General features: G+C 51.3%; 1 protein-coding gene across 2 annotated transcripts; it reads left to right on the forward strand.

Annotated features, from left to right (window-relative positions):
- Positions 1-19,552: 19,552 nt before the first annotated feature.
- Positions 19,553-22,067, forward strand: LOC119237890 (cytochrome P450 1A1). 2 transcript variants are annotated; one of them, XM_037501732.1, is made up of 6 exons: positions 19,553-20,398; positions 20,914-21,040; positions 21,129-21,218; positions 21,313-21,436; positions 21,543-21,629; positions 21,782-22,067. In XM_037501732.1, exons 1-6 carry the CDS (start codon positions 19,553-19,555, stop codon positions 22,065-22,067), a joined length of 1,560 nt encoding a protein of 519 aa, XP_037357629.1. The 2 variants fall into 2 exon arrangements, with proteins under 2 accessions (XP_037357629.1, XP_037357630.1); XM_037501733.1 differs by lacking the exon at positions 21,543-21,629 and having other exon boundaries at positions 19,562-20,398.
- The last annotated feature ends 281 nt before the right edge of the window (positions 22,068-22,348 follow it).

Below are 22,348 nucleotides of genomic sequence, written 5' to 3' on the forward strand. Positions count from 1 at the left end.
ACAGGCAGACTGACTGAAATACACTGCTGATGGGAGCAGCAGGTGAGGCAGGAGAGGTCTGCTTTTCTATGTGGGTTTCTCCCTGCCGGCTGGGATCGAACCCACGCTACAGAGGCTGTGGACCGCTTCACAGTGCGGCGCTCAACCGCCTGTGCCATCAGGGAGGCCCTGCCAGTTTTTTTAATATGTGCCATTCTCACGGTGTAAGGTGGTACTCATTGTGGTTTTGATTTCATTTCCTTGATTATAAGTGAAGTTGATAGTTTAACTTTTTGATATTATACCTTAAGTGTATAACTTCTTGAGAAGATGCTTTTTAAGAAATATTTTTACTGAGGAAGCAGTGATTTACAACATTGTAAGTAATTTGAGGGTATAGGTTCACACTTCCCAAGTCCTTTTTAATATCTTCAAAGTTTCTGTCAGGCTTGATAAGTCATAGTTCCGAGCTTGCTACATTCCAATTGTGCACATGCAAGTACATCCAAGCGCCGTGTTTGCTGGGGGTTGTGAAGAGCTGCAGCTAGGCCGAGTTTTAAAGAAATCAACCCTCTTTCTCTCTCCGTGTATGTATGTGTGTGTGTGCATCTGTCTCTCTCTCTGTGTGTCTGTCTCTGTATGTGTCCTTCTGCCTCTCTCTGTGTCTCTGTGTCTCCCAGTCTCTGTCTCTCTGTCTCTTCATCTCTCTGTTTCTCTTCCTCCCTCCTCCTCTTTTAATTAGATCTCCTTAGTTTTTACCTAATGTCCGTTTTTGCTCCAGGATGCCAGCCAGGAGGTGATCACATTATGAGTCATCACATGGCTTTAGGCTCCCCAGGGTTGTGACATTTCTCAGACGACCTTTGTTTTTGGTGACCTTGACAGTTCTTACTAGTGTTCGTGGGGTATTTTATAGGCTGGCCCACTACTGGAATTTTTGGTATGTTTTTCTCCGGGGAAGGCTGGGGTTAGGGCTTCCTGGAAGAAGACCACAGAACCAGAGCCATCGTCATCACACCACGTCAAGGATGCCTGTGATCAGCCTGGCTTAGGACAGGTGATGTTGGCCTTGGTCAGCTGGCCGAGGTGGTGCTTATCAACCTCCCTGCTGTAAAATGAGTTCTACCCACTGTACTCTCCAGTGGGGAGTTCCTTTGTGAAGCCACACCTAAGACTGGGGCGTTCTGTGTCCCCGCTTTGAGCAAGGACTATCTACATAAATCATTTGAATGTCTATAGGAAAGACCCCTTTTATTTCTAATGTTTCCTAAAACTTTTAATGAGATGGCAAGATACATACAGAAAAGTGCAGAAATCATGGGTGGTTTGGGCCTCCCTGGTGGCTCAAGGGGTTAAGATACAACCTATGAAGCTTTCTGCAGCCACAGCAGCACAAATTCAATCCCCGGCCAGGGAGCTACCCACATGGCACTGCAGACCTCTCCTGTCTCCCCCACTGCTCCCCTCAGCAGTGTATTTCAGTCAGTCTGCCTGTTCTGTTCCCTGCTCTGTCTCTGGTGAATCCTCTCACCCTCCGCATCTCTGGCATGTACCCCAGATCTTGTATGCATAAATAAATAAATCTTAAAAAAAAAAAAAGAAATCATGGGTGGTTTGATGAGTTTCTACTTAACAAAGCCGTGTTGCCATCCACCAGGACAAGAGACAGAGCATCCCCAGGCCCCATATTTCCTCCCCAAGGGAACTATGATCCCAACTTCTAATAGTACATATTCGTTTTGTCTGCCTTATAGAAATGAAATCACTTTGTGATTTTTTTTATTAATAGATTTTATTTTTTATAGCAGTGTTAGGTTTGCAGGAAAATTTGAGAGAAAGGACAGAAAGCTGACATATACCTTCTCCTTCTACCACAACTTTTCTTGTTATTAACACCTTGCATTAGGGAGACACATTTATTGCAATTATCAGATGAATATTGATAAATTATTTGTAACTGAAGCCTATAGTTTACATTGAAGTGCTTTGTTTGGGTTGGACAGGTCTATGGGGTTTTTCCCCATTTTTTTTTTTTTTAGTATGGTAAATACAAAACATGAAAGTGAAACCATTTCACCCATTTTTAGGTGTACAATTCCGTGGGCGGTTTCTACTTTTTGTAGCTGGCTTCTATCACTTAGGCTTTTTTATGAGATTCATCCTCAGTGTTGGGTGTAGTTCTAGTTCATTGTCATGGTGGTGTTCCATTAAAATATAAATACACAGGGCCTCCTTGGTGTCACAAGGAGTTAAGACGCAGCACTATGAAGCTGTCTGCAGCCTCTGCAGCACGAATTCCATCACCAGCAGGCCAGGAAGTTACCCACATGGTGCAGCAGACCTCTCCTATCTTGCCCGCTGCTCTCTTCAGCAGTGTATTTCAGTCAATCTGCCTGTTCTGTTCCCCACTCTGTCTGGTGAATCCTCTCACCCCCCTGCCCCACCACACCTCTGGCCTGTACCCCAGTTTTTGTATGCATAAATAAATAAATCTTTAAAAAAAGAAAATATAAATACACAGCGATTTATTCATCCATTGAACTGCTGATTGACACTTGGTTGGTGAGCTCTGCTGTAGTGAGCATTCTTTTTTTAAATGTTTAAAAAAGATTTATTGGGGCCTCCCCGGTGGCGCAGCGGTTGAGCGCTGGGTTGCAAAGCTGCCCGTAGCCTCTGCAGCGCCAGTTCGATCCCCGGCTGCTCCCCCGCCACCGGGCGAGGCTCCCACATGGCGCGCAGACCTCTCCTGCCGCCCGCTGCTCCCCTCAGCAGTGTACTTCGGTCCTTCTGCCTGCTCTGCTCCCCGCTCTGGCTCTGGTGAATTCTCTCACCCTCCCGCGCTTCTGACTGTACCCAGTGCATGTATAAATAAATAAATAAATAAATGTTTAAATAAAAATAAAATAACACTTTGTCTCCCACTTTTAAAAAAAAAAATAATAAATAAAAAAGATTTATTTATTTATGCATACAAGAACTGGGGTACAGGCCAGAGGTGCGTGGGGCTGGGGGAGGATTCACCAGAGACAGAGTGGGGAGCAGAACAGGCAGACTGACTGAAACACACTGCTGAGGGGAGCAGCGGGCAAGACAGGAGAGGTCTGCTGCGCCATGTGGGTTGCTCCCTGGCAGGGGATGGAACTCGTGCTGCAGAGGCTGCGGACAGCTTCGTGGTGCGGTGCTTAACCCTTTGCACCACCAGGGAGGCCCTGGACTGTGAGTTGCTTGAAGACTGATTCATTCTTTGCTTTTCATCTATAGTCTCAAGCACAGGAGCTGATAGGCAGCATGCCTTCAGAAAAAGATTTGTTGACTCCATTAGTCTTCATAAGTATGAATGCTAACCTACACAAGAGTTTTGTGAAGATGATGCTTCAAGTTTTTTTCTGAATTTTTTGGTTTTATGAAAATTGCAAGCAGTGATCCTTATAGTTAACATTTATTGAGCACCTGCTATGCCCCAGGTTCTGTGCTGCGTGCTTAACATCGGCTGCTTTAGCTTCATAGCAACCTTACCCACAGGAAAGGAGCTTAGGTGTGTGGCTAAGGTCAAGGTGAACGATGGATGGAGGGTCACTCAACAAATTTATTCAATGTACAATCATCAACCTGGCAGGTGGTCAGATCCCAGTGGTTTGCAGTCATCTCACTGCTCTTTGTGAGGGGGTTCCTCCTCTGTGCCCTCATCATTTCTTTCCCACCTCTGTCATGACTCTACCCACATGAAGCTGTCGTTTTGGTTGGTCCGCTACCGAACCTAAGCCTTTATCCAGATCGTGGGTCCTTGAGGGCAGAGGCTGGAGCTCAGTCCTGGACACCCAGTCTACCACGAGGCCCCTGCCACTGAATCTCCAGCACACCTGGTGGATCACGTCACCTCGCTACCCAAGCCCAAGCCAGAAATCCTGGAATCCTCAGAGTTTTCCTCCCATCCACACCTCCCCCAAATTCTCAAAATGTTATGCCTAAATACTTCTCAAGTCTGCCCAGCCTCTCCATCATGTGCTCACTACCTGCAGAAGACTCTCGGAACTACTTCCCAGCTGGGCATTTGCAGGAAGTTCCTACCTGATGTTGCTAATTCCAGAGCAGAGTTGTCCGATGGAAGTGGAAATGTTCTGTGCCTTCTCTAGCCGACAGGGAAGCCACCAACCACATGCGGCTGTTGAGCACCTGAAATGTGATTAGTGTAAATGAAGAACTGCTTTTAATTATGTCTAATTTAAAAAGAATAATTTTTATTTAAAAAATTATTTTGGGCCTCCCCAGTGGCGCAGCGGGTTGAGAGCAGCACTGTGAAGCTGTCCGCAGCCTCTGCAGCACAGGTTTGATTCCCGGCCAGCGGGGGAGATTCCCACATGACACGCCAGACCTCTCCTGTCTCTGGTGAATTCTCTCACCCTCCCATGCCTCTGTTCTTGTATAAATAAAAATAAAATCTTTTTTAAAAAAATAAATAAATAAAAATTTAAAAAAATAAATCTTTAAAAAATTTATTGTGGTAACAATGATTTAAAATATTATTTAGGTTTCAGATATACAAGCATTATAATTCAACATCTGTGTGCAGTACATTATGATCACCACCAAACCTAGTTTTTACCCACCACTACACAATTGACCCCCTTCACCCAACTTACCCACCCACTTCTTTCCACCCTGGTAACCTCCATTTTTTTCTTATAACCTGAGAGTTTGCTTTGTTTTATTTTGTTTTGTTTCCTGTCTTTACATATGAATGAAATCACAGGGTATTTGCTTTTCTCCATCTGACATATTTTCATTCAGCATAATACTGTCTAGGTACAAAATTCTGTCTAATTTAATTTTATTAAAAAATATTTTATTAATATATAGAAGGAAATATAGGTGAAACACTACGTGATTTGCACATCAAAGACATCTTTACACACACATCACCCAAAGCAGTGATAGTGAAGGCAAAGATAAACAGCTGGGACTACATCAAATTAAAGAGCTTTTGCACAGCAAAAGAGACAATAACAAAAACAAAGAGAAACCCCACCAACTGGGAGAACATTTTTGCACCCAACACTAATGATAAAGGACTGATCACAAAAATCTGCAAAGAGCTGATGAAACTCAACAACAACAAAGAAAATAATCCAGTCAAAAAATGGGCAGAAGAGCTTAAAAGAAACTTCTCTGAAGAGGAAATGCAAATGGCCAACAGGCATATGAAAAAATGTTCAACATCACTTGTCATCAGGGAAATGCAAATCAAAACTACCATGAGATACCATCTTACACCAGTGAGAATGGCACATATTAAAAAAACTAGCAACAACAAATGTTGGCGAGGGTGTGGAGAAAAAGGAACTCTTCTGCACTGTTGGTGGGAGTGCAAACTGGTCCAACCACTGTGGAGAGCTGTATGGAGATTTCTGGACCTACTAAACATAGAGCTTCCATATGATCCAGCAATTCCACTCCTAGGTATTTGCCCAAAGGACACAGAAACATCAATTCCAAAGAACACCTGCACCCCTATGTTTATAGCAGCACTGTTTACAATAGCTAAGCTTTGGAAACAACCCAAATGCCCAAAAATAGATGACTGGATCAAGAAGATGTGGTACATATATACCATGGAATATTACTCAGCATTCAAAAAAGATAAACACATGCAATTTGCAGCAACATGGATGGCGCTGGAAGGGATCATGCTCAGCGAAATAAGCCAAAAAGAAAAAGAAAAATACCGGATGGTCTCACTCATAGCAGGAATCTAGAAAACTTAAATAAGGGACCAGGAAAATGAATAACTATAAGAAAGTGAAAATCAAAATCAACAAAAAACTATGAACCAGAGACACTTTTAGGGGGCGGGGGTGGGAGGGGAGGGATTGGGGTCAGAATGGGGGGGCTGCAATTGTATGGGGAATATAACAATAAAATTTATTAAAAAAAAAATGATGGCAAGATTAAAAAAAAAAATCATAAACCTGTAAGGTAAAATGGAAAAAAAAAAAAAAAAAAAAAAAAAACATTTGAATGAGATGTTGATTTATAGACATACTTCTAGAAATACATCTTATAGTGATTAAGTCAAAAGAGTTCATTTAGACTTTCATTTGAAGCAGTTTTGTATAAGATATAAAAATAAATTTTAAAACACACCAAAAAAAAAAAATATTTTATTTATTTATTTTTGTACAGAAAAACTGAGTTGTAGGCCAGAGGTGTGGGGGTGAGAGGATCCACCAGAGGCAGAGTGGGGAACAGAACAGGCAGACTGACTGAAATACACTGCTGAGGGGAGAAACAGGGAGTCAGGAGAGATCTGCCGTGTCATGTGGGTAGCTCCTTGGCTACCAGGGATTGAGCTCAGGCCCTAGTGATGATAGTGCTGAGACTTACCTGCTAGGCCACCCAGGAGTTCTCTGTCTGATTTTAAATTTAAGTAGCTGCGTATGGTTCTAGGTTCCCTTCCCACCTCATCCTTTCAATCTGTGCCCTCCACTTGTTACCCAAGTGAACTTTCTGAAATAGCAAATCTGAGCACAAAGTACTTTTTAAAATACTTAATACTTTTTAAAAAAATATATGTATTTCATTTCTTTTTTAAAAAAAGGTTTATTTATTTATGCATACAAAAAACTGGGGTACAGACCAGAGCTGCGGGGGGTGAGAGGATTCACCAGAGACAGAGCGGGGGGGCCAGAACAGGCAGACTGACTGAAATACACTGCTGAGGGGAGCAGTGAACAAGTCAGGAGAGGTCTGCTGCGCCATGTGGGTCACCTCCCTGGCCAGCCAGGGATCGAACTCATGCTTTAGTGGCTGCAGACAGCTTCATAGCACTGAGCTCAACCCCTTGCGCCACCAGGGAGGACCTAATAGCACTACTTAAATACCCCTTGGTATTTTCAGGCCTTCAATACAAAGTTCAACCCCCTCAGCTCAGCATGTGAACCGGTTACAACTCACTTCTTTGCCTTATTTCTCACTCCTCCCTTCCTCTCATGCATCTTCCCCATCAGCCAAAAGAAAACATCCTATAATTCTTCTGGTTTTCTGCCTGTGTGTGCACATACGCTGCTCCCTCCGCCTGAGACACCCTCCCCTCCTCCCAACCATTTCTTCCCCATCCAACAAATGCCCTCAGGGAAACACATTGCTTCTAGATTAGAGAAGCTTACTATATTGCAGTACTATGATGATCAATGACAAAGCATTCACATCTCTACTAAAACAAACCCTCCAAAATTTGCTCCTGCCTGCCTCCTCCAGGGTGTCCTGACCCTTCCTTGCTTCAGATCCTCAGTCCCTGGGCAAGACTCTCTCATGGCACTAATGCCACGGTGCCATGTTGCTTCAGTCTCACTCTCCCCTCCCAGATGGTGAACAACTGGAGGTAAACTGTGCTTATTCACTTGATTCGTAGTACAGAGCTTGTCATGTTCCGAGCATTCACCATGTTCTTTCAGCATAACTGACGCTGCCAGCCACTGTTAAGGGAGGAAAATTACAGTGGTAAATAAAATAGCCCTGCCTTCTGCAAGGGGTTAGGACGCAGCACTGTGCAGCCATCCACAGCCACTGCAGCATGAATTCAATCCCCGGCCAGGGAGCTACCCACATGACACAGCAGACCTCTCCTGTCTCGCCCGCTGCTCCCCTCAGCAGTGTATTTCAATAGATTCGCCTGTTCTGTTCCCCACTCTGTCTCTGGTGAATCCTCTCACCCCCTGCATCTCTGGCCTACACCCAGTTCTTGTATGCATAAATAAATAAATCTTTAAAAAAACAACAACAACAACAAACCAACAGCCTTGCCTTCCTGGAGATACTGACCAGCAGGCAAACAGATACATGAGATCAGCGCAGAGGGGTCTGCCGAAAATCCTCTTTGCCTTCCAGGTCCATCCCCTCTGCTTCTCAGGCTGCTTGTGCCCTGGGAGACTGACCCCTACAGGCTGTATCAATTGGCTCCTTCTTCCTCTGGCATCTTGTTGGGTTCAGTATGTGGGAGGCATTAGTATGAGATGGTGGGGAAGAGAATGAGTTTGGGTTTTTTTTTTTTCTCCAGAGCCTCCTTGCAAAGTTGCTATGGTAAGCCAATGCTCCTGCAGTGCAGTGCTCCTCTCCTCGTCTCTCTCTCTCGCTCTCTCTGGGCTCCAGAAACAGCTCCTTCCTCTTGCCTCCCCACATCCAAGATAGCAAGGGTTCTTCTCTGTTGCTAGTCTTATAGGTTGGTTTCTCTACACCTTACCTTTACAAATAGTCTCCTTACTAAATTCTCCTCAATGGCCCAGCTTGAATGGGTCCGTTTCCTGCAAGCACCCTGAAAAATAAACTGGTTTCTTGCACATTTCTGCTCCACCATCCTTGGAATGTCAGCCTTTCCTCAAAGCTGGCTTTCTCATGGCCACAAGGTGGCTGCTGGAATTCCGGCCAACACACCCAGCCATGACAATGGCTAGAGGGACAAGACTATTTCTTTGCCCTGTGTCTCTGTCAGGAGACAGAAAACCTTTCCTTAAAGCTGGTTCCACCAGATTTCTCCTCACTAGAAGTCCACACTCCTCCATATCATTGGTCAAAATCATTTCACAGGCCCATGTTTAATAATCACCAGCAAGGCAAAGGGGACCCCCATAATTGGTGCAGACCAGCCCCTGAAGCTGGGAGCTGGGTCAGCATCCTCCCAAAACACGTGGCTCTGCCCACCTGTGCCTGTGCAGGTGCTTCTTGTCACCAGCTCTCTCCCTCTGCAGGACAGCAGACTTCTGCATGCCCGTGACCTGCACCTGCCGTGGCTTCTCCTCACTGATCCCCTCAGAGGAGGCCGCTCTCCCCAAGGCCGCCCGCCTGCAACCACGCAGGCCTCTCTCAGCAAACCTGTCCCTTTCGGGGCAGCTCTTCCTGCCTGCTTGTGTCTGTGCAAGTGTCCTTTATTATCCTCTCCCTTTTTCATAATAAACCTGAAAATAAGATGGGGAATGCCTGGACAATACTGGTGGAGTGGCTGGATGTTGGGGGAGGGTGGTTATTGGAGGCTACTGGGAAAAGATTCCTAAGTTGGCTGAGTGGCCTGTCACCGGCGGAGCAACTGGGCTGCACTGGGACAGCTCTGACTGAGACCACCTCCTTGGCAGCGGCTGTGGCCTTGCGTCCAGCAACACTTGGTTGACAGAGCAAGTGCTTAGATTCCCTGCTGGCGTGAGAGGATGAGGGTGCCCATTATCAACAAATCTCTGTGTTTAGATAGAAAAGGGCGTCTCTCACTTGGAAACAGAGTGTTTTCCTGAGTATGAGCAACAGGCCCTTCAGTGGGGCAAATGTTTCCCTGCAAGGCCGTTTTCACAATTCGCTGGCTTGGCAAACATTTCCCCAACAATAAAGCCCACTGCCAACCTGAGCAGAATTAGTCAAATTCTGATAGATAATAGGGGCCTAAGTTAATCAGATTGGATATATATTTTTTCTTTTTTCTTTTCTTTTCTTTTTTAATAAAGATTTATTTATTTATTTATACAAGCACTGGGTACAGTCAGAAGCACTGGAGGGTGAGAGAATCCACCAGAGCCAGAGCTGGGAGCAGAGCAGGCAGACTGACGAAGTACACTGCTGAGGGGAGCAGCGGGCGGCAGGAGAGGTCTGTGCGCCATGTGGGACCCTCGCCCGGTGGCTGGGGATTGAACTGGTGCTGCAGTGGCTGCGGGCAGCTTTGCAGCCCTGCGTTCAACCACTGCGCCACCAGGGGAGGCTCCTTTTCTTTTCTTTTTTAAAAAGATTTATTTATTTATGCATACAAGAGCTGGGGTACAGGCCAGAGATTCAGGGGACAGAGGTGAGAGGATTCACCAGACACAGAGTGGGGAGCAGAACAGGCAGATCTACTGAATTATGCTACTGAGGGGAGCAGTGGGCGAGACAGGAGAGGTCTGCTGCACCATGTGGGTAGCTCCCTGGCCGGCTGGGGATCAAACTCATTGCAGAGGCTTCGGATAGCTTCACAGAGTTGTGCTTAACCCCTTGCACCACTAGGAAGACCCTTTTTTTTCGCCTTTTTTCTTTTTAAAGATTTATTTATTTATGTATACAGGACCTGGGGTGCAGAAGGGGTGATGAGAGGATTCACCACAGACAGAGTGGGGAGTAGAACAGGTGGATTCACTGAAATCCACTGCTGAGGGGAGCAGTGGGTGAGACAGGAGAGGTCTGCTGCGCCATGTGGGTAGCTCCCTGGCCAGGGATCGAACGTGTGCTGCAGTGGCTGGTGATAGCTTGATAGCACTGTCTTTAACCCTTGAGCCACCAGGGAGTCCCCAGATTTGATATTTTTGCTGGAAGAAGAGAAAAAGGTCCCCCTTCATTTCCACACCCTCTATCTAGGGTCTTCCCACCTTCTTCCCAGCCTTCTCTGAGTGGTGTCTCAAGGACTGCCTAGCTCCAGTCCTTCCCCACCCGTCATGACATGGAGTCTCTTGGACAGACGTGCAGGAAACGTAAGGTAAGGTGCCTGAACTGAAACGAGCTTCTGAGATCAGACAGTGCCTAATTGCCTGTCTTCTCACAATGAAATGACTAACACCCACCTAGCAGGTGCTGAAGGCAGCATCTAGGCCGGAGGGCTTATTCATCTGTCTGTTTTGGATCTGGTGCTCTGCCTAGCCAGACACAGAACCTCACCAGACCTTTGCCTTTCAAACCTGGTATATTTTCCTAATTGGGAGTTTGATATGTTCCCATTCGTGTATCTATAAATATTTACTTAGCGTCCTCAATGTGGAAGTTCACTATTGATGAAACATTGATCAAAACAGACCAAAGTCCCTGTTGTGCTGGCGCTTACACTCAGCTGAGGGATACAGACCATACATAGCATAAATAAGTGAATACCTAGTATGTTGGAAGTTTGCACAGAGTACAAACAAAAAGCAAGTTGAGAAGAGAGATAAAGACTATGAATCAGGATAACAATTTTACACAGGGTGGCCAAGGAAGACATGTGGAGAAGGTGATATGTGTGGATATAAGATGAGGATTAGGGGAGAAAGGGAACAGGAGGTGCAAAGGCCCTGAGGTAGAGTGCTGGATGTCTTCCACTGCATCCCTCATCCCTCCCTACCCCTCGCCACTCTCAGCCTGGAGGCTGACTTCTGGGGGCCGCAGCAATGAGCCTGGAGCTCTCCTCATCCATGGCGTTCAGGCCATGGACGGCGCCAGGGGACATCCGCGGGCACAAGATGGTGCTAGAGCAAGGGCCGTGGATTTGCCGAAGGCTGCAGCTCCTCCTAAGGCTTCTCTGGGTTGTTTCCTGCTCTCGCCAATTAGGCTCCTGCTGTCGCTGGCCCTGGGGGGACACATCGTCCCTTGCCCCTTACCTTCACCTTTGTTAAACTCTCCTCACTGACCCAGGTTGAAGGCGATGCTGTGTGACCCTGACAGGCACAGGCAGGGACTTGCCTGGAGTCTCTCAGGAACATCAAGGAGGTTTTCATGCCTGAAAGGATGAGCCAAGAGCAGGAATAGTTACAGGCGAGTGGCAATGTGGGCCACCACTGGAAGGGCTTTTGCAACCCACTGGCGGGACTGCTGCCCCTAAAGCTCTTCATAAACTTCCTTCTGACAACTTGAATTGGCCCATTCTGAACCCGAGGAAAAGCTGGCGTCTCTTCCTCAGCTTGGAGGTGGGAGAGCAAGTGGAGTGCCAGGAGCTCGGCAGTGACCACTTCCAGGGCATCCCTAGCTGGGGGCACCCGGTGAGGGGAACTCTGCTCTGGGCACACCGTGGGATCTTCTGGAGATAAAATCAGCCCCCACAGTGTGTTGAGGGTGTTTTGGGCAAAGGGCAGACTGCCCCCAAGCTAGAACTCTGTTGAGAGTGATAAAAGGTACTTTAAAGAATTATACCCAGGGCCTCCCTAGTGGCGCAAGGGATTAAGATGCAACCTATGAAGCTGTCCGCAGCCACTGCAGCACAAGTTTGATCCCCAGCCAGGGAGCTACCCACATGGCACAGCAGACCTCTCCTGACTTGCCTGCTGCTCCCCTCAGCAGTGCATTTCAGTGGATCTGCCTGTCCTGTCCCCCACTCTACTCTGGTGAATCCTCTCACCCCCCTGCATCTCTGGCCTGTACCCCAGCTCTTGTATGCATAAATAAATAAATCTTTTAAAAAAAAGAATTATACCCAGACAACAGGCATAGACCAAGACTACGCTGGGACAGTATCATCACCCTAACCATGGCAGTGAGCAGCTCGGGAAGCAGAGGCACCCCATCTGAGTCCTGGACTCTGCAAATCAAATCCTCTGGCTCTTTGGGCACATGTAAGAGGGGGCAGGTGTTCAGGGTTCAGATCTTGGGTGGGGTGGAGGGTGGCTGGGTGGGGTGAACACACTTAGGGAGGCAAGTCCCAGTTCTCATGTGCTCCAATCCCTCTTCCCAATCTGCCTCACCCCGACCTCCCACCCCACGCTTTATCGTCCCACTGCCCTGCGCCCACTACATGCCCTCGCCTTCTCGCCTGCCAGGAATGCCCTTTCCATGCACCTCACTTCCCATGACTGTTCTCTGGCTCTCACTGTTCCTGAGGGCTCCCCTCTCAGGGTCCTCAGTTCCAGCAACATTTCCAGATCCAGCACAGGCTGCTGGGGCGCCATCTCCGCTGTGGGGTTGGGGTTTGTCATGGGGTTGGCTGCCTCCCCACGGCCCCTGCCTCAGAGGGCCCAGTAGTGCTGACCGAAGGCTCTAGGCTAGGTCGCTCTCCTGGGTCCTCACCTGTCTGTCTCCCTCCAGCACACAGCCTTCTCCCCTCCCCACTGGCCCCGCTCCACTGTGTTCCCCATATCGATTGAGATCTGAGATCGTTTAGGGAATCCCAGCCAAAGAGCTTCTCACGCAAAGGCATGCAAAACAAACTTTGACCCAGGGTTGGTTGTATAGCTCCAGGTCAAGGTCCTCGAACCTCCTGCCTGTCTCCCGCTTTCTCTGCCCAATGCTCCTGAGGGCCCCCTTTTGTCTTGTGAGCTGTTTGCTGAGACAGAACTTAGTGATGAGAGGTGTAAAAGCCTCCCATGACCTACTGCACAGCACTCATGTCCAGAGTGTGGGGAGCTGGAGGCGCGGACCTAGGGGCTAACCCTATCCTAGTTGACCCCCTGGGGTGTTGCTGGTAGTCTGGGGTAACAAATCTTGGTGGCTGGAGTCCCGGCTTGGAAGCAATAGATGAGCGTTCTAGGCTGTGCTTTGACTTGTCAAGTGTCTCTGGACCTTCTCCTTTCTGGCATCAGTCTCTCCAGGGGCAAAGTGGAATAGGAGTTGGCGTAATTAACCCGTGACTAGGTTTGGTGCACAGAGCCGCTCAGACACTGTAAGCAGAGTAATGCAGCCCGGGGGCCCTGGTCAGAGCCCCAGCACTCGATGGCCTTCCAGCCGTGATGAGCAGGCTAACCGGGTTCTCTAGAGCCAGGGCGCGGGTGGGGACTCTGGGTGGCGAAGGGAGAGACTGGGCCGCGGAGCAGGAAGAGGGATGTGGGAACCACTTGTTGCCCACTTCCTTGCCACGACTTCCATATAGGTTCTCTCTATTCCTTGTGGCTCTAGCGCTAACTGGAATGAAGGACAGAGCTCTCTGGGTAGCTGGAGCTCCTCAGGTTGAGCCAGAGAGGTCAAAGTGGAAGGAATGGAAGGATGATAGTGGCATGGAAGCCCAGCGATACTTTCTTTGTCCCCTGTCTGTTCTGTCGCCTAAATCCCAGAATAGCATCAGCACTTTGCTTTGTTTTTTGAAAGATTTATTTTTTTATTTTTTATTTTTTTTTTATAGAGGCATGTTTTTATTTATTTATTTATTTATTTATTTATTTATTTATTTTATTTGTTTGTTTGTTTTGTTTATACATGCACTGGGTACAGTCAGAAGCGCGGGAGAGTGAGAGAATTCACCAGAGCCAGAGTGGGGAGCAGAGCAGGCAGAAGGACTGAAGTACACTGCTGAGGGGAGCAGCGGGTGGCAGGAGAGGTCTGCGCACCATGTGGGATCCTCCTCTGGTGGCCGGGGAGCAGCCGGGGATCGAACCGGTGCCGCAGAGGCCGCGGGCAGCTTCGCAACCCAGCGCTCAACCACTGCGCCACCGGGGAGGCCCCGAAAGATTTATTTTTTATTTATGCATACAAGAACTGGGGTCTAGGCCAGAGTTGGGGTTGGGGAGTGAGAAGATTCATCAGAGACAGAGTGGGGAGCAGAACAGGCAGATCCACTGAAATACACTGCTGAGGGGAGCAACGAGCGAGACAAGAGAGACAAGATAGGTCTGTTGCACCATATGTGGGTCAGCTCCCTGGCCCATGAACTCACTCATGCTGCATTGGCTGGCGATAGCTTGATAGTGCTGAGACTTTAACCCCTGCACCACCAGGGAGGCCCCAGTATCAGTACTTTGGATTCAACATCACCTTAGCCATGAGCCCCTTCCATAACATAGCTGTGCTTCACTTCTTTACCAGTTGTTAATATCTTGCCAAGAACTAGATTTATCAGACCAATTTTCCACAGGTTGGTTTTCTATGCTAGAAACATAGCCCGGAGAAGCTTAATCTGTCATGGAAAGAATCCAGGATGGCTTCCAGAGGAAGTGACATTTTAGCAAAGAGTAAAGTAGAGGAAACTAGACGTAGAGGTGGACAGACTTGGTGGGCCCTGCAAAAGATTTGGGTTTCTATTCTCATAAAAATGGGAGACACACAAGGGGCAAGGTGATTGAGATTTTGCACAGGCTGTGGAAGGAATTGGAGAGGGAGGAAGGAAAATAGGAACCTGGTTCAGAGGCTACGTGCTCTGGGAGCAAGGAAGGGGGTCTGCAGGAGCATACAGCTGTGGGGCTAGATAGAAGTCAGGGTGTAAAACCTGTCCTTGGCCTTAAGTCAGTTCCTAGCGCAGTAGCTGAATAATCTTACCTGATCTGGCCGCGCACATTCTCCATCTCACACAGAAGCAGCTCCCTGTTTCTTAAGGAAGTGCTCCCCGCGCCTGACTTAGGGCTGCTCCCTAGAGCATCCCATCCCCTGGGGGCACTAAATGCCAGGACAACTCCCCCACAAGTGCCCCCGACTGCTCTTTCCCTTAAGAAATGCTGGCAATACTGGCAGAGCTTTTGAGCATGCCCTTTCCTGCCAAGTACACTCCTCGCCAGGACAGCTGTGCCTTTTGAGTCTGGACTCCACACTCCTGCCTCTGCTCAGTGTCATCTCGCCCACGAGGACTTCCCTGCTCACCTTCCTTTGCGGAGCAGGCTGCCCCCCTTGCTGTCCCCCGGCGGCCTAAGGGCTCAGGGCTCGCCCAAGCCCGCCAGACCGTCAGCTCCACGGGAGCAGGAGTGGAGTGCTGTCAGTGTGGCTTAGCCGCCAACGTCCCCAACAGCGGCACACAGTAGGCGCTTGCATTTGTGCAATGCACCAGGCGGCATCCGCTGAGTGGGAGATGGGGGAGCAGCGCGAGGCGCTGTTTTCTGCCCCGGGCCGGGCTGGGGGCTGGACGGCGGCATCGTCTATTGGGTCAGGGGTGCAGAGCCTGGAGGGCGGGCGCTGTGGCTGGTTAGGGGCAGGTTGAGGGAGACACACAAATGCGACTTTTTGTCCCGGACATCCTACCTCGGGAGGACTCGGCAGGGGCGGGGACCGCGCCGGGGCAGCCAGTCTGGCCAGCCGGGCGCGCTGGGGTGCGTGTCCCGCCCCAGGCGTGGACCAGAGATCCTGACACACGCGAGCGCCCGCCGGGCTGCGAAGCTGCGTTCCGCACGCGAACCCGAGCCCTTTGCACCGCTCCCCACCTGCCGCCGGCGCTCGGCCGCTCCTCCTCTCCACCCCCAGCCCCGCGCCCGCCGGCCCCCCGCCCCCAGCTTCGCGTGACCGCGGGCGCCGCGCAGGGCGGGGAGCCGGGCGGGGGGCGCGGCCGCGCTGGCCTCGGGCGCTTCTCACGCGAGCCCCGGGCAGCGCGCCCCCAGCCGGAGGGCCGGGCCGGGCCGCTGACCTCTGCCCGGGGCCTGCGCCCGACGCGCGCACGCCAGGCGGGGAGGTGTCTGCAGCCCCGGGCACCGCCGGCCCCGGGTCCCCTGCCCGCCCGGCTCGGGGTCCTCCCCAAGCCTTCCCCGCCGAGGCAGCCGCGCAGCCCCAGGCGCGCCCCGGTCCCCGCGCCGCCCAAGCCCTAGCACCCCCGGCCGCCGAGGGGGCGCCGCAGGGGCCGGGGCTCGGGCTGAGGGTTCTCATCTTTCCAAAGTGACCCCAGGGCTGGCGCCGAGCCCCAGCCAGGCCGCCCCGGCTCTTCCACCCGAGACCCGCGCTGCAGCTGGTGCGCGCCGGGCACCCGCCGGCCCCGGCGCCTCCGGCCTTCCGGCGCGTGACCCCGGGCTGGGGGCGCCGCGCTTCGCACGCGAGCCGGGACGAGCAGCCCGGGAAGGTCATCACCCGCGGCTCCACCCCGCCCGCCCGGCCGCGTGCCACCAGGAGTGAGGGAGAGGCGCCCGCCCCCCGCGCACCCTCTCTTTGGAATGTCCTGGGACGTCTTCCCAAGAACCCCCCCTCAGCCCCCACACGCCCCCACCCCCCGTCCCGCCCCCGCCACCCCACCCCCGGGTTCTGCACTGTCCATGGGGTATCTTGGAATCCGGGATCCCGAGTCCCCAGCCCTCACCCCCTTTCTGTACAGTCACTTAGCTGAGGTTGTCCCCACAGTAGGCTCTTACCTGTCCCCCCACCTTTCACCCCCTTCTTCGTGGCCCAGAGCCACCATCCCTCCCTGCCCCCATCTCTGCTGCACTCCCCTCTGTCTGCTCCCCTCCCCTGCGTTCCAGGGGCGTGGCCATCGTGTGTGCCTATAAAGGTGGCAGTGCCTTCACCCTCATTCTGAAGGTGACAAGTCCTTGGAGCTTTCCGTGATCTTCTTTGGAGACCACTCTTGGCGCCCAGCTCAGCCAGCACCTCTTCACCATCACAGGTGAGTGTTAAGGGTTTCGGAATTGCTACCTCCCTCCCATGGCCAGGAACATTATGATGCCGCCAGGCCTTCCTAGGTCGCTGCTGCTTTAGCACCTCAAAAAGTAGGCTGAGGGGCCTCCCCAGTGGCGCAGTGGTTGAGCGCTGGCTGCAAAGCTGCCCGCAGCCTCTGCAGCGCTGGTTCAATCCCCGGCCTCTGGCGAGGGTCCCACATGGCTCGCAGACATGGCTCGCAGACCTCTCCTGCCGCCCTCTGCTCCCCTCAGCAGTGTACTTTGTAGTCTGCCTGCTCTGCTGTCCCCTCTGGCTCTGGTGAATTCTCTCACCCTCCTATGCTTCTGACTGTATCCAGTGCTTGAATAAATAAATAAATACATAAATGTTTAAAAAAAAAACTTAAAAAAAAAGTAGGCTGTGTGTCCTCAGTGACCAGCAGTCCAACTCCTCAGTGGGGAAACTGAGGCCAGGGGAAGAGGAGGACTTGCCTAAGGTCTTATAGCCAGTACTGGACCTTGGCAGGAGATGCCCAGGCTCCAGCTCCAGCCCCTCTGACAGCCTGAGTGCCTGTGACTTTCCGGTCAGGGTCTCCTGGGAGGCTGGAATCAGGGCATGGCTGAGGGCAGCTGGGAGTCTGTGGCTTCTCCCACAGCAGGCTGCTGATGACGGGGCTTCTCCCGGGGCAGTCAGGGTGGATGGATGGGGAGCTTGAGTTCCCACCAGCTGTACCCTGCCTTATCTAAAAGCGACTCCTGACTGACTTTACCTTTTCAGGGTGGGGCTGGTGCTGAACTAGGATGTGCTGGCAGGGACAAGGGAGGCTCACCTAGCAGGAGTCCTGGGCACTGCTCAGGGGCCTTCCCTATTTCCTTGACTGTCTTCTCTGCTTGGGGACAGTCATGTGAGACTGAGAGCTGCAGGGAACTGGATTATCAGTCCGCCAAAACTTACCATCTCTCTTAGCCTCCTACCATCTCACCAACGCTAGAGGTCTTGGGGCACCCATTGTGTGGAAGGGGACACCACACACAATAAGGCCAGCATTCTCGGCAGTTCACTCAGGGTGTCAGTGTACTTTGGGATCCAGCTCCTCCAAGAAGCCTCCCTGCTGATAACACTTGAGTGGGAACCATACAATCTCCCCATGTGGGTGTTCTCTTATAGTGAGACCTCATTAACCAGACTGTGAGTTTCCCCAGGTGGCATCTGGGTCTCTGCTGAGATCCAACTGGGCACCCTGAATTAGAGTTCAGGTCTCACCCACTCTATCAGATGATGTAAGCGGAGAGAGGGAAAATGAGTAGACCAAGGCCACACCATTTGGCCTGGAACACTCAGTCCTCACCTTCCAGTCCAGGCAGATGCCCCAGCCACAGCCTTGATGCCTTGGAAAGAGCAGTTCTTCGCACACCTTTTCTAGACCAAGCCCAGGCCTAAAATCAGATCCATTCCGAATCTTTAAAATTCCAGTCTGTAGTTTTCTGCAGCTCTGGGCTGCTAGGGAACCTTCCCCTGATTTTAGGCTTTTTCTGCACCAGGAGAGCAAGCAAATGAGTGACTACTCATTCATGAGAATTGAGCTCAACCAAAACCTTGGCCTGGATATTTGTGATCCGGAGCTTCAATCTTTCTGCTCTCCAGCTGCTTTTAAACTGTGGGGCCGTTGGACTTAAAGAACTAGGGCTGGGAGTGGGCTTGGCAGTGGCCTTCCTGTCCCCTGTCCCCTGACCACATTGTCTCAGGGTCAGGCAGGATTTCCTAGATCCTGAGATTAAGCAGTAGAGAAGTGAGGCTTCTGGGAATGTTCTTTTTCATGCATTGATCTGATCATTCTTCAAAGGGAGGTGCCTATCGCAGCAGCTGGAAACTTCCTACGGAGATTTCCCTAAAAGAGCTCAGTTCTGGCTCTGTTCTTGAGTGCTGGGTGATGTTAGCCAAGCCAGTGTCCCCTCAGAAATCAGTGTCCCCAACTGTGAAATGAGGCTAAGAAAGTAGATGATCCCTCAGCAGCATTTCCCCAAGTGTGGTGGGTAATGCTCAAGACTTGGGACTCGACCCATCTATTATGTGTTTATCTTAATGTATGTTCTGGGGGAGAAATCAAACCTATTCTTTCACACAGATATTATTGTTTGGGATGATGGTAGGTGGGTGGATTTAAAGTTGAATTTAGAAAAATATGAAGTTAAGAAGAGTGCAGAAGCTATATGGAAATGACAGACTCGAGTTTGAGAAATGCTGTTTTAGGTGGGGGCAGCAATTAAGAGAGGGAGGTCTGAAATTAGGTGGTTTGTGTTGGAGGTATGGATCTAATACTTACTGGCTTTGTGATCTTGGGCAAGTTGCTTAACTTCTCTGAGCCTCACTGCAGCCTAGTTCAGAGGCTGTGGCTAGGACCAGTGAAGAATGACTGAATTCTTGGTACACCGTGGCAACTCAAAAGCAGTTTCTCCCACCACCTCCTCCCTGTCGTGCCCAATGAGCAGTTCTGGGTATTCCTCTTTTCCTTGAAGAGCATGCTGACACTTCAGGACATTGACTTCCCCCATCCCTGATCTCACCTCTTGATCTGCCTCCTGCCCCCTCTCTCTACAGCCACCTTGAGATCTCTATGCTGATCATGTTTCCTGTGTTTGGATTCTCCATCCCCATCTCAGCCACGGAGCTGCTCGTGGCCTCCACTGTCTTCTGCCTGGTATTCTGGGTGGTCAAGGCCTGGCAGCCTCGGGTCCCCAAAGGCCAGAAGAGTCCACCAGGGCCCTGGGGCTGGCCCCTGCTCGGGCACGTGCTGACCCTGGGCAAGAACCCCCACTTGGCCCTGTCCCGGCTGAGCCAGCGCTACGGGGACGTGCTGGAGATCCGCATCGGCTGCACGCCTGTGGTGGTGCTCAGCGGTCTGGACACCATCCGGCAGGCCCTGGTGCGGCAGGGCGATGATTTCAAAGGTCGACCTGACCTCTACACCTTCACCCTGATCACCGATGGCCAGAGCATGACCTTCAACCCAGACTCTGGACCCGTGTGGGCCGCCCGCCGGCGCCTGGCCCAGAATGCCCTCAAGAGTTTCTCCATCGCCTCCGACCCAGCTTCCTCATCCTCCTGCTACCTGGAGGAGCACGTGGGCAAGGAGGCCGAATACCTCATCAGCAAGTTTCAGGAGCTGATGGCTGGAGTTGGGCACTTTGACCCCTACAGGTACATCGTGGTGTCAGTGGCCAATGTCATCTGTGCCATGTGCTTTGGCCGCCGCTACGACCATGATGACCAAGAACTGCTTAGCTTAATCAACTTGAGCAATGAGTTCGGGGAGATGGCTGCCTCCGGGAACCCCGCTGACTTTATCCCCATCCTGCGTTACCTGCCCCACCCCACCCTGGCTAAATTCAAGGACCTGAATAAGAAATTCTACAACTTTCTGCAGAAGATAGTCAAGGAACACTACAAAACATTTGAGAAGGTAGAGGCAGGAGGGAGGCAGGGGCTTAGCAGGGAGCGGGTGGGGTCAGGGGCCAGGAGGTCAGAGATAACTGAAGCTGCATGGGGGTTGGCAGGCCCCCAGGGGCCTTTGCCCTGGCATTTTGAAGTCATTCATGGAATGAATTCCATCCTTGGCAGAAAATTAAAACTTTTTCTTGACCGGTTTTCTCTAACTCTTTGGCAGACAGCAACAAGTTACTAAACCCCTAGTCAGCTCCCGTGGGGACCACAGGAGCTAAAGAGTTGGTCTCCTGGCCTCACAGCAGAGAAAAGGATAAAAAGGACGTGCAAAGGACACCAGACTCAGTGTGTCAGGTGTCTTTTGAGCTGCAGTGCCGGTGTTCTGACGGAGGAGAAAGTCTGAAAGATGCTGGGGTGGCAGTCTCAGAGAGGGGGTCACCTTTTCAGCAGCAGGGCTAGGGGTTGAGGACCCAGGCTTGGAAAGGTCGGTCTAGGTCTGGGGTCTCGCTCACTTGGGAGCCTTGCCTTATGCAGGGCCACATCCGGGACATCACAGACAGCCTGATCCAGCACTGCCAGGACAAGAAGCTGGACGAGAACGCCAACATTCAGCTCTCAGATGAGAAGATTGTCAATGTCGTCATGGACCTCTTTGGAGCGGGTATGACCTACCCCAGCGTGCCCGACCTTTGCCCAAGTACCCTGACCCACCAACCACCTAACTGCTCCCTATGTTCTCCCCTGGCCAGGGTTTGACACAGTCACCACTGCCATCTCCTGGAGCCTCATGTACCTGATGACGAACCCCAACGTGCAGACAAGGATCCAGCAGGAGATGGGTAGGTAGTGGCTCCCTTCAAAGGACTCAAGGTGCCCCATCCCCTGCCAAGGTTGGGGCAGCCCCTTGATGTTCTGGGCCTTTGTGTTTTGCAGACACGGTGATTGGCAGGGGGCGGCGGCCCCGGCTCTCTGACAAATCCCAGCTGCCCTACATGGAGGCCTTCATCCTGGAGACCTTCAGGCACTCCTCCTTTGTCCCCTTCACCATCCCCCACAGGTGAGGCCCCCTGAACCCACTGCCTGGTCAGGATGGGAGGGATACGGTATGGGAGAGGCGTGGGATCTCCTTGCAGCCAGTCTGACTGAGCGTCCTCCCTCCTCAGTACCACAAGAGACACAAATCTGAATGGCTTTTACATCCCCAAGGGGCGCTGTATCTTCGTGAACCAGTGGCAGAGCAACCACGACGAGTAAGTTGAGGAAGAGCAGGGGAAAAACTCCATTCTCCTGGGCTTCAGACTCCGCTGTCCCTGCCATTCCCCAGCTTCTTGGGGTTGGGGATGAACCTGCTTGGTGCTTCTTAATCCTAAACTACCAATTCAGCTTCCTTTCACGATTACAGGAAGCTGTGGGGCGACCCATCTGAGTTTCGGCCAGAAAGGTTTCTCACCCCCAATGGCACCATCAACAAGACCCTGAGTGGGAAGGTGATTCTCTTTGGCTTGGGCAAGAGGAAGTGCATCGGTGAGATCATTGCCCACTGGGAGGTCTTCCTCTTCCTGGCCATCCTGCTGCAGCAGCTGGACTTCAGCGTGGTTCCAGGCGTGAACGTGGACCTCACTCCCATGTACGGGCTGGCCATGAAGCACGCCCGCTGCGAGCACTTCCAGGTGCAGGTGCGCTCTTAGGGGCCAAGACCAGACTATGTCTACCTGGTCTGTCTGGGCAGCCAGGCCAGGGGATTAGCCCACAAGGTGGGGTCTTAGCTTTGGCCAGAAACTACAGGTATTGGTCTGGCTGAATTTTGCTGTCTGGGTTTCCGGCAAGCTGGAGGGATCATGCCTGCATCCCACCCAGGACTCACACCTCTACATGCCATCCTGCCAGGGCCACACAGAGCTGAAGTTGTATTTGAGCTAGGAGGCCTCTGAGGACCTCTCTGGAAGGCCTTAAGTGCAGCAACTGGCTG

This window comes from Talpa occidentalis, unplaced genomic scaffold (assembly GCF_014898055.3).
Source record: "Talpa occidentalis isolate TD23 unplaced genomic scaffold, MPIMG_talOcc4v2.1 talOcc4.11, whole genome shotgun sequence".
Taxonomy (NCBI): domain Eukaryota; kingdom Metazoa; phylum Chordata; class Mammalia; order Eulipotyphla; family Talpidae; genus Talpa; species Talpa occidentalis.

Excerpts from the sequence above, each read along its gene's own strand:
- LOC119237890 (XM_037501732.1), top strand. The coding sequence starts at position 19,553 with ATGCTGATCATGTTTCCTGTGTTTGGATTCTCCATCCCCATCTCAGCC. Across the intron at positions 20,399-20,913 it reads ACTACAAAACATTTGAGAAG|GGCCACATCCGGGACATCAC; the intron begins GTAGAGGCAGGA and ends TGCCTTATGCAG. Across the intron at positions 21,219-21,312 it reads AAGGATCCAGCAGGAGATGG|ACACGGTGATTGGCAGGGGG; the intron begins GTAGGTAGTGGC and ends TGTGTTTTGCAG.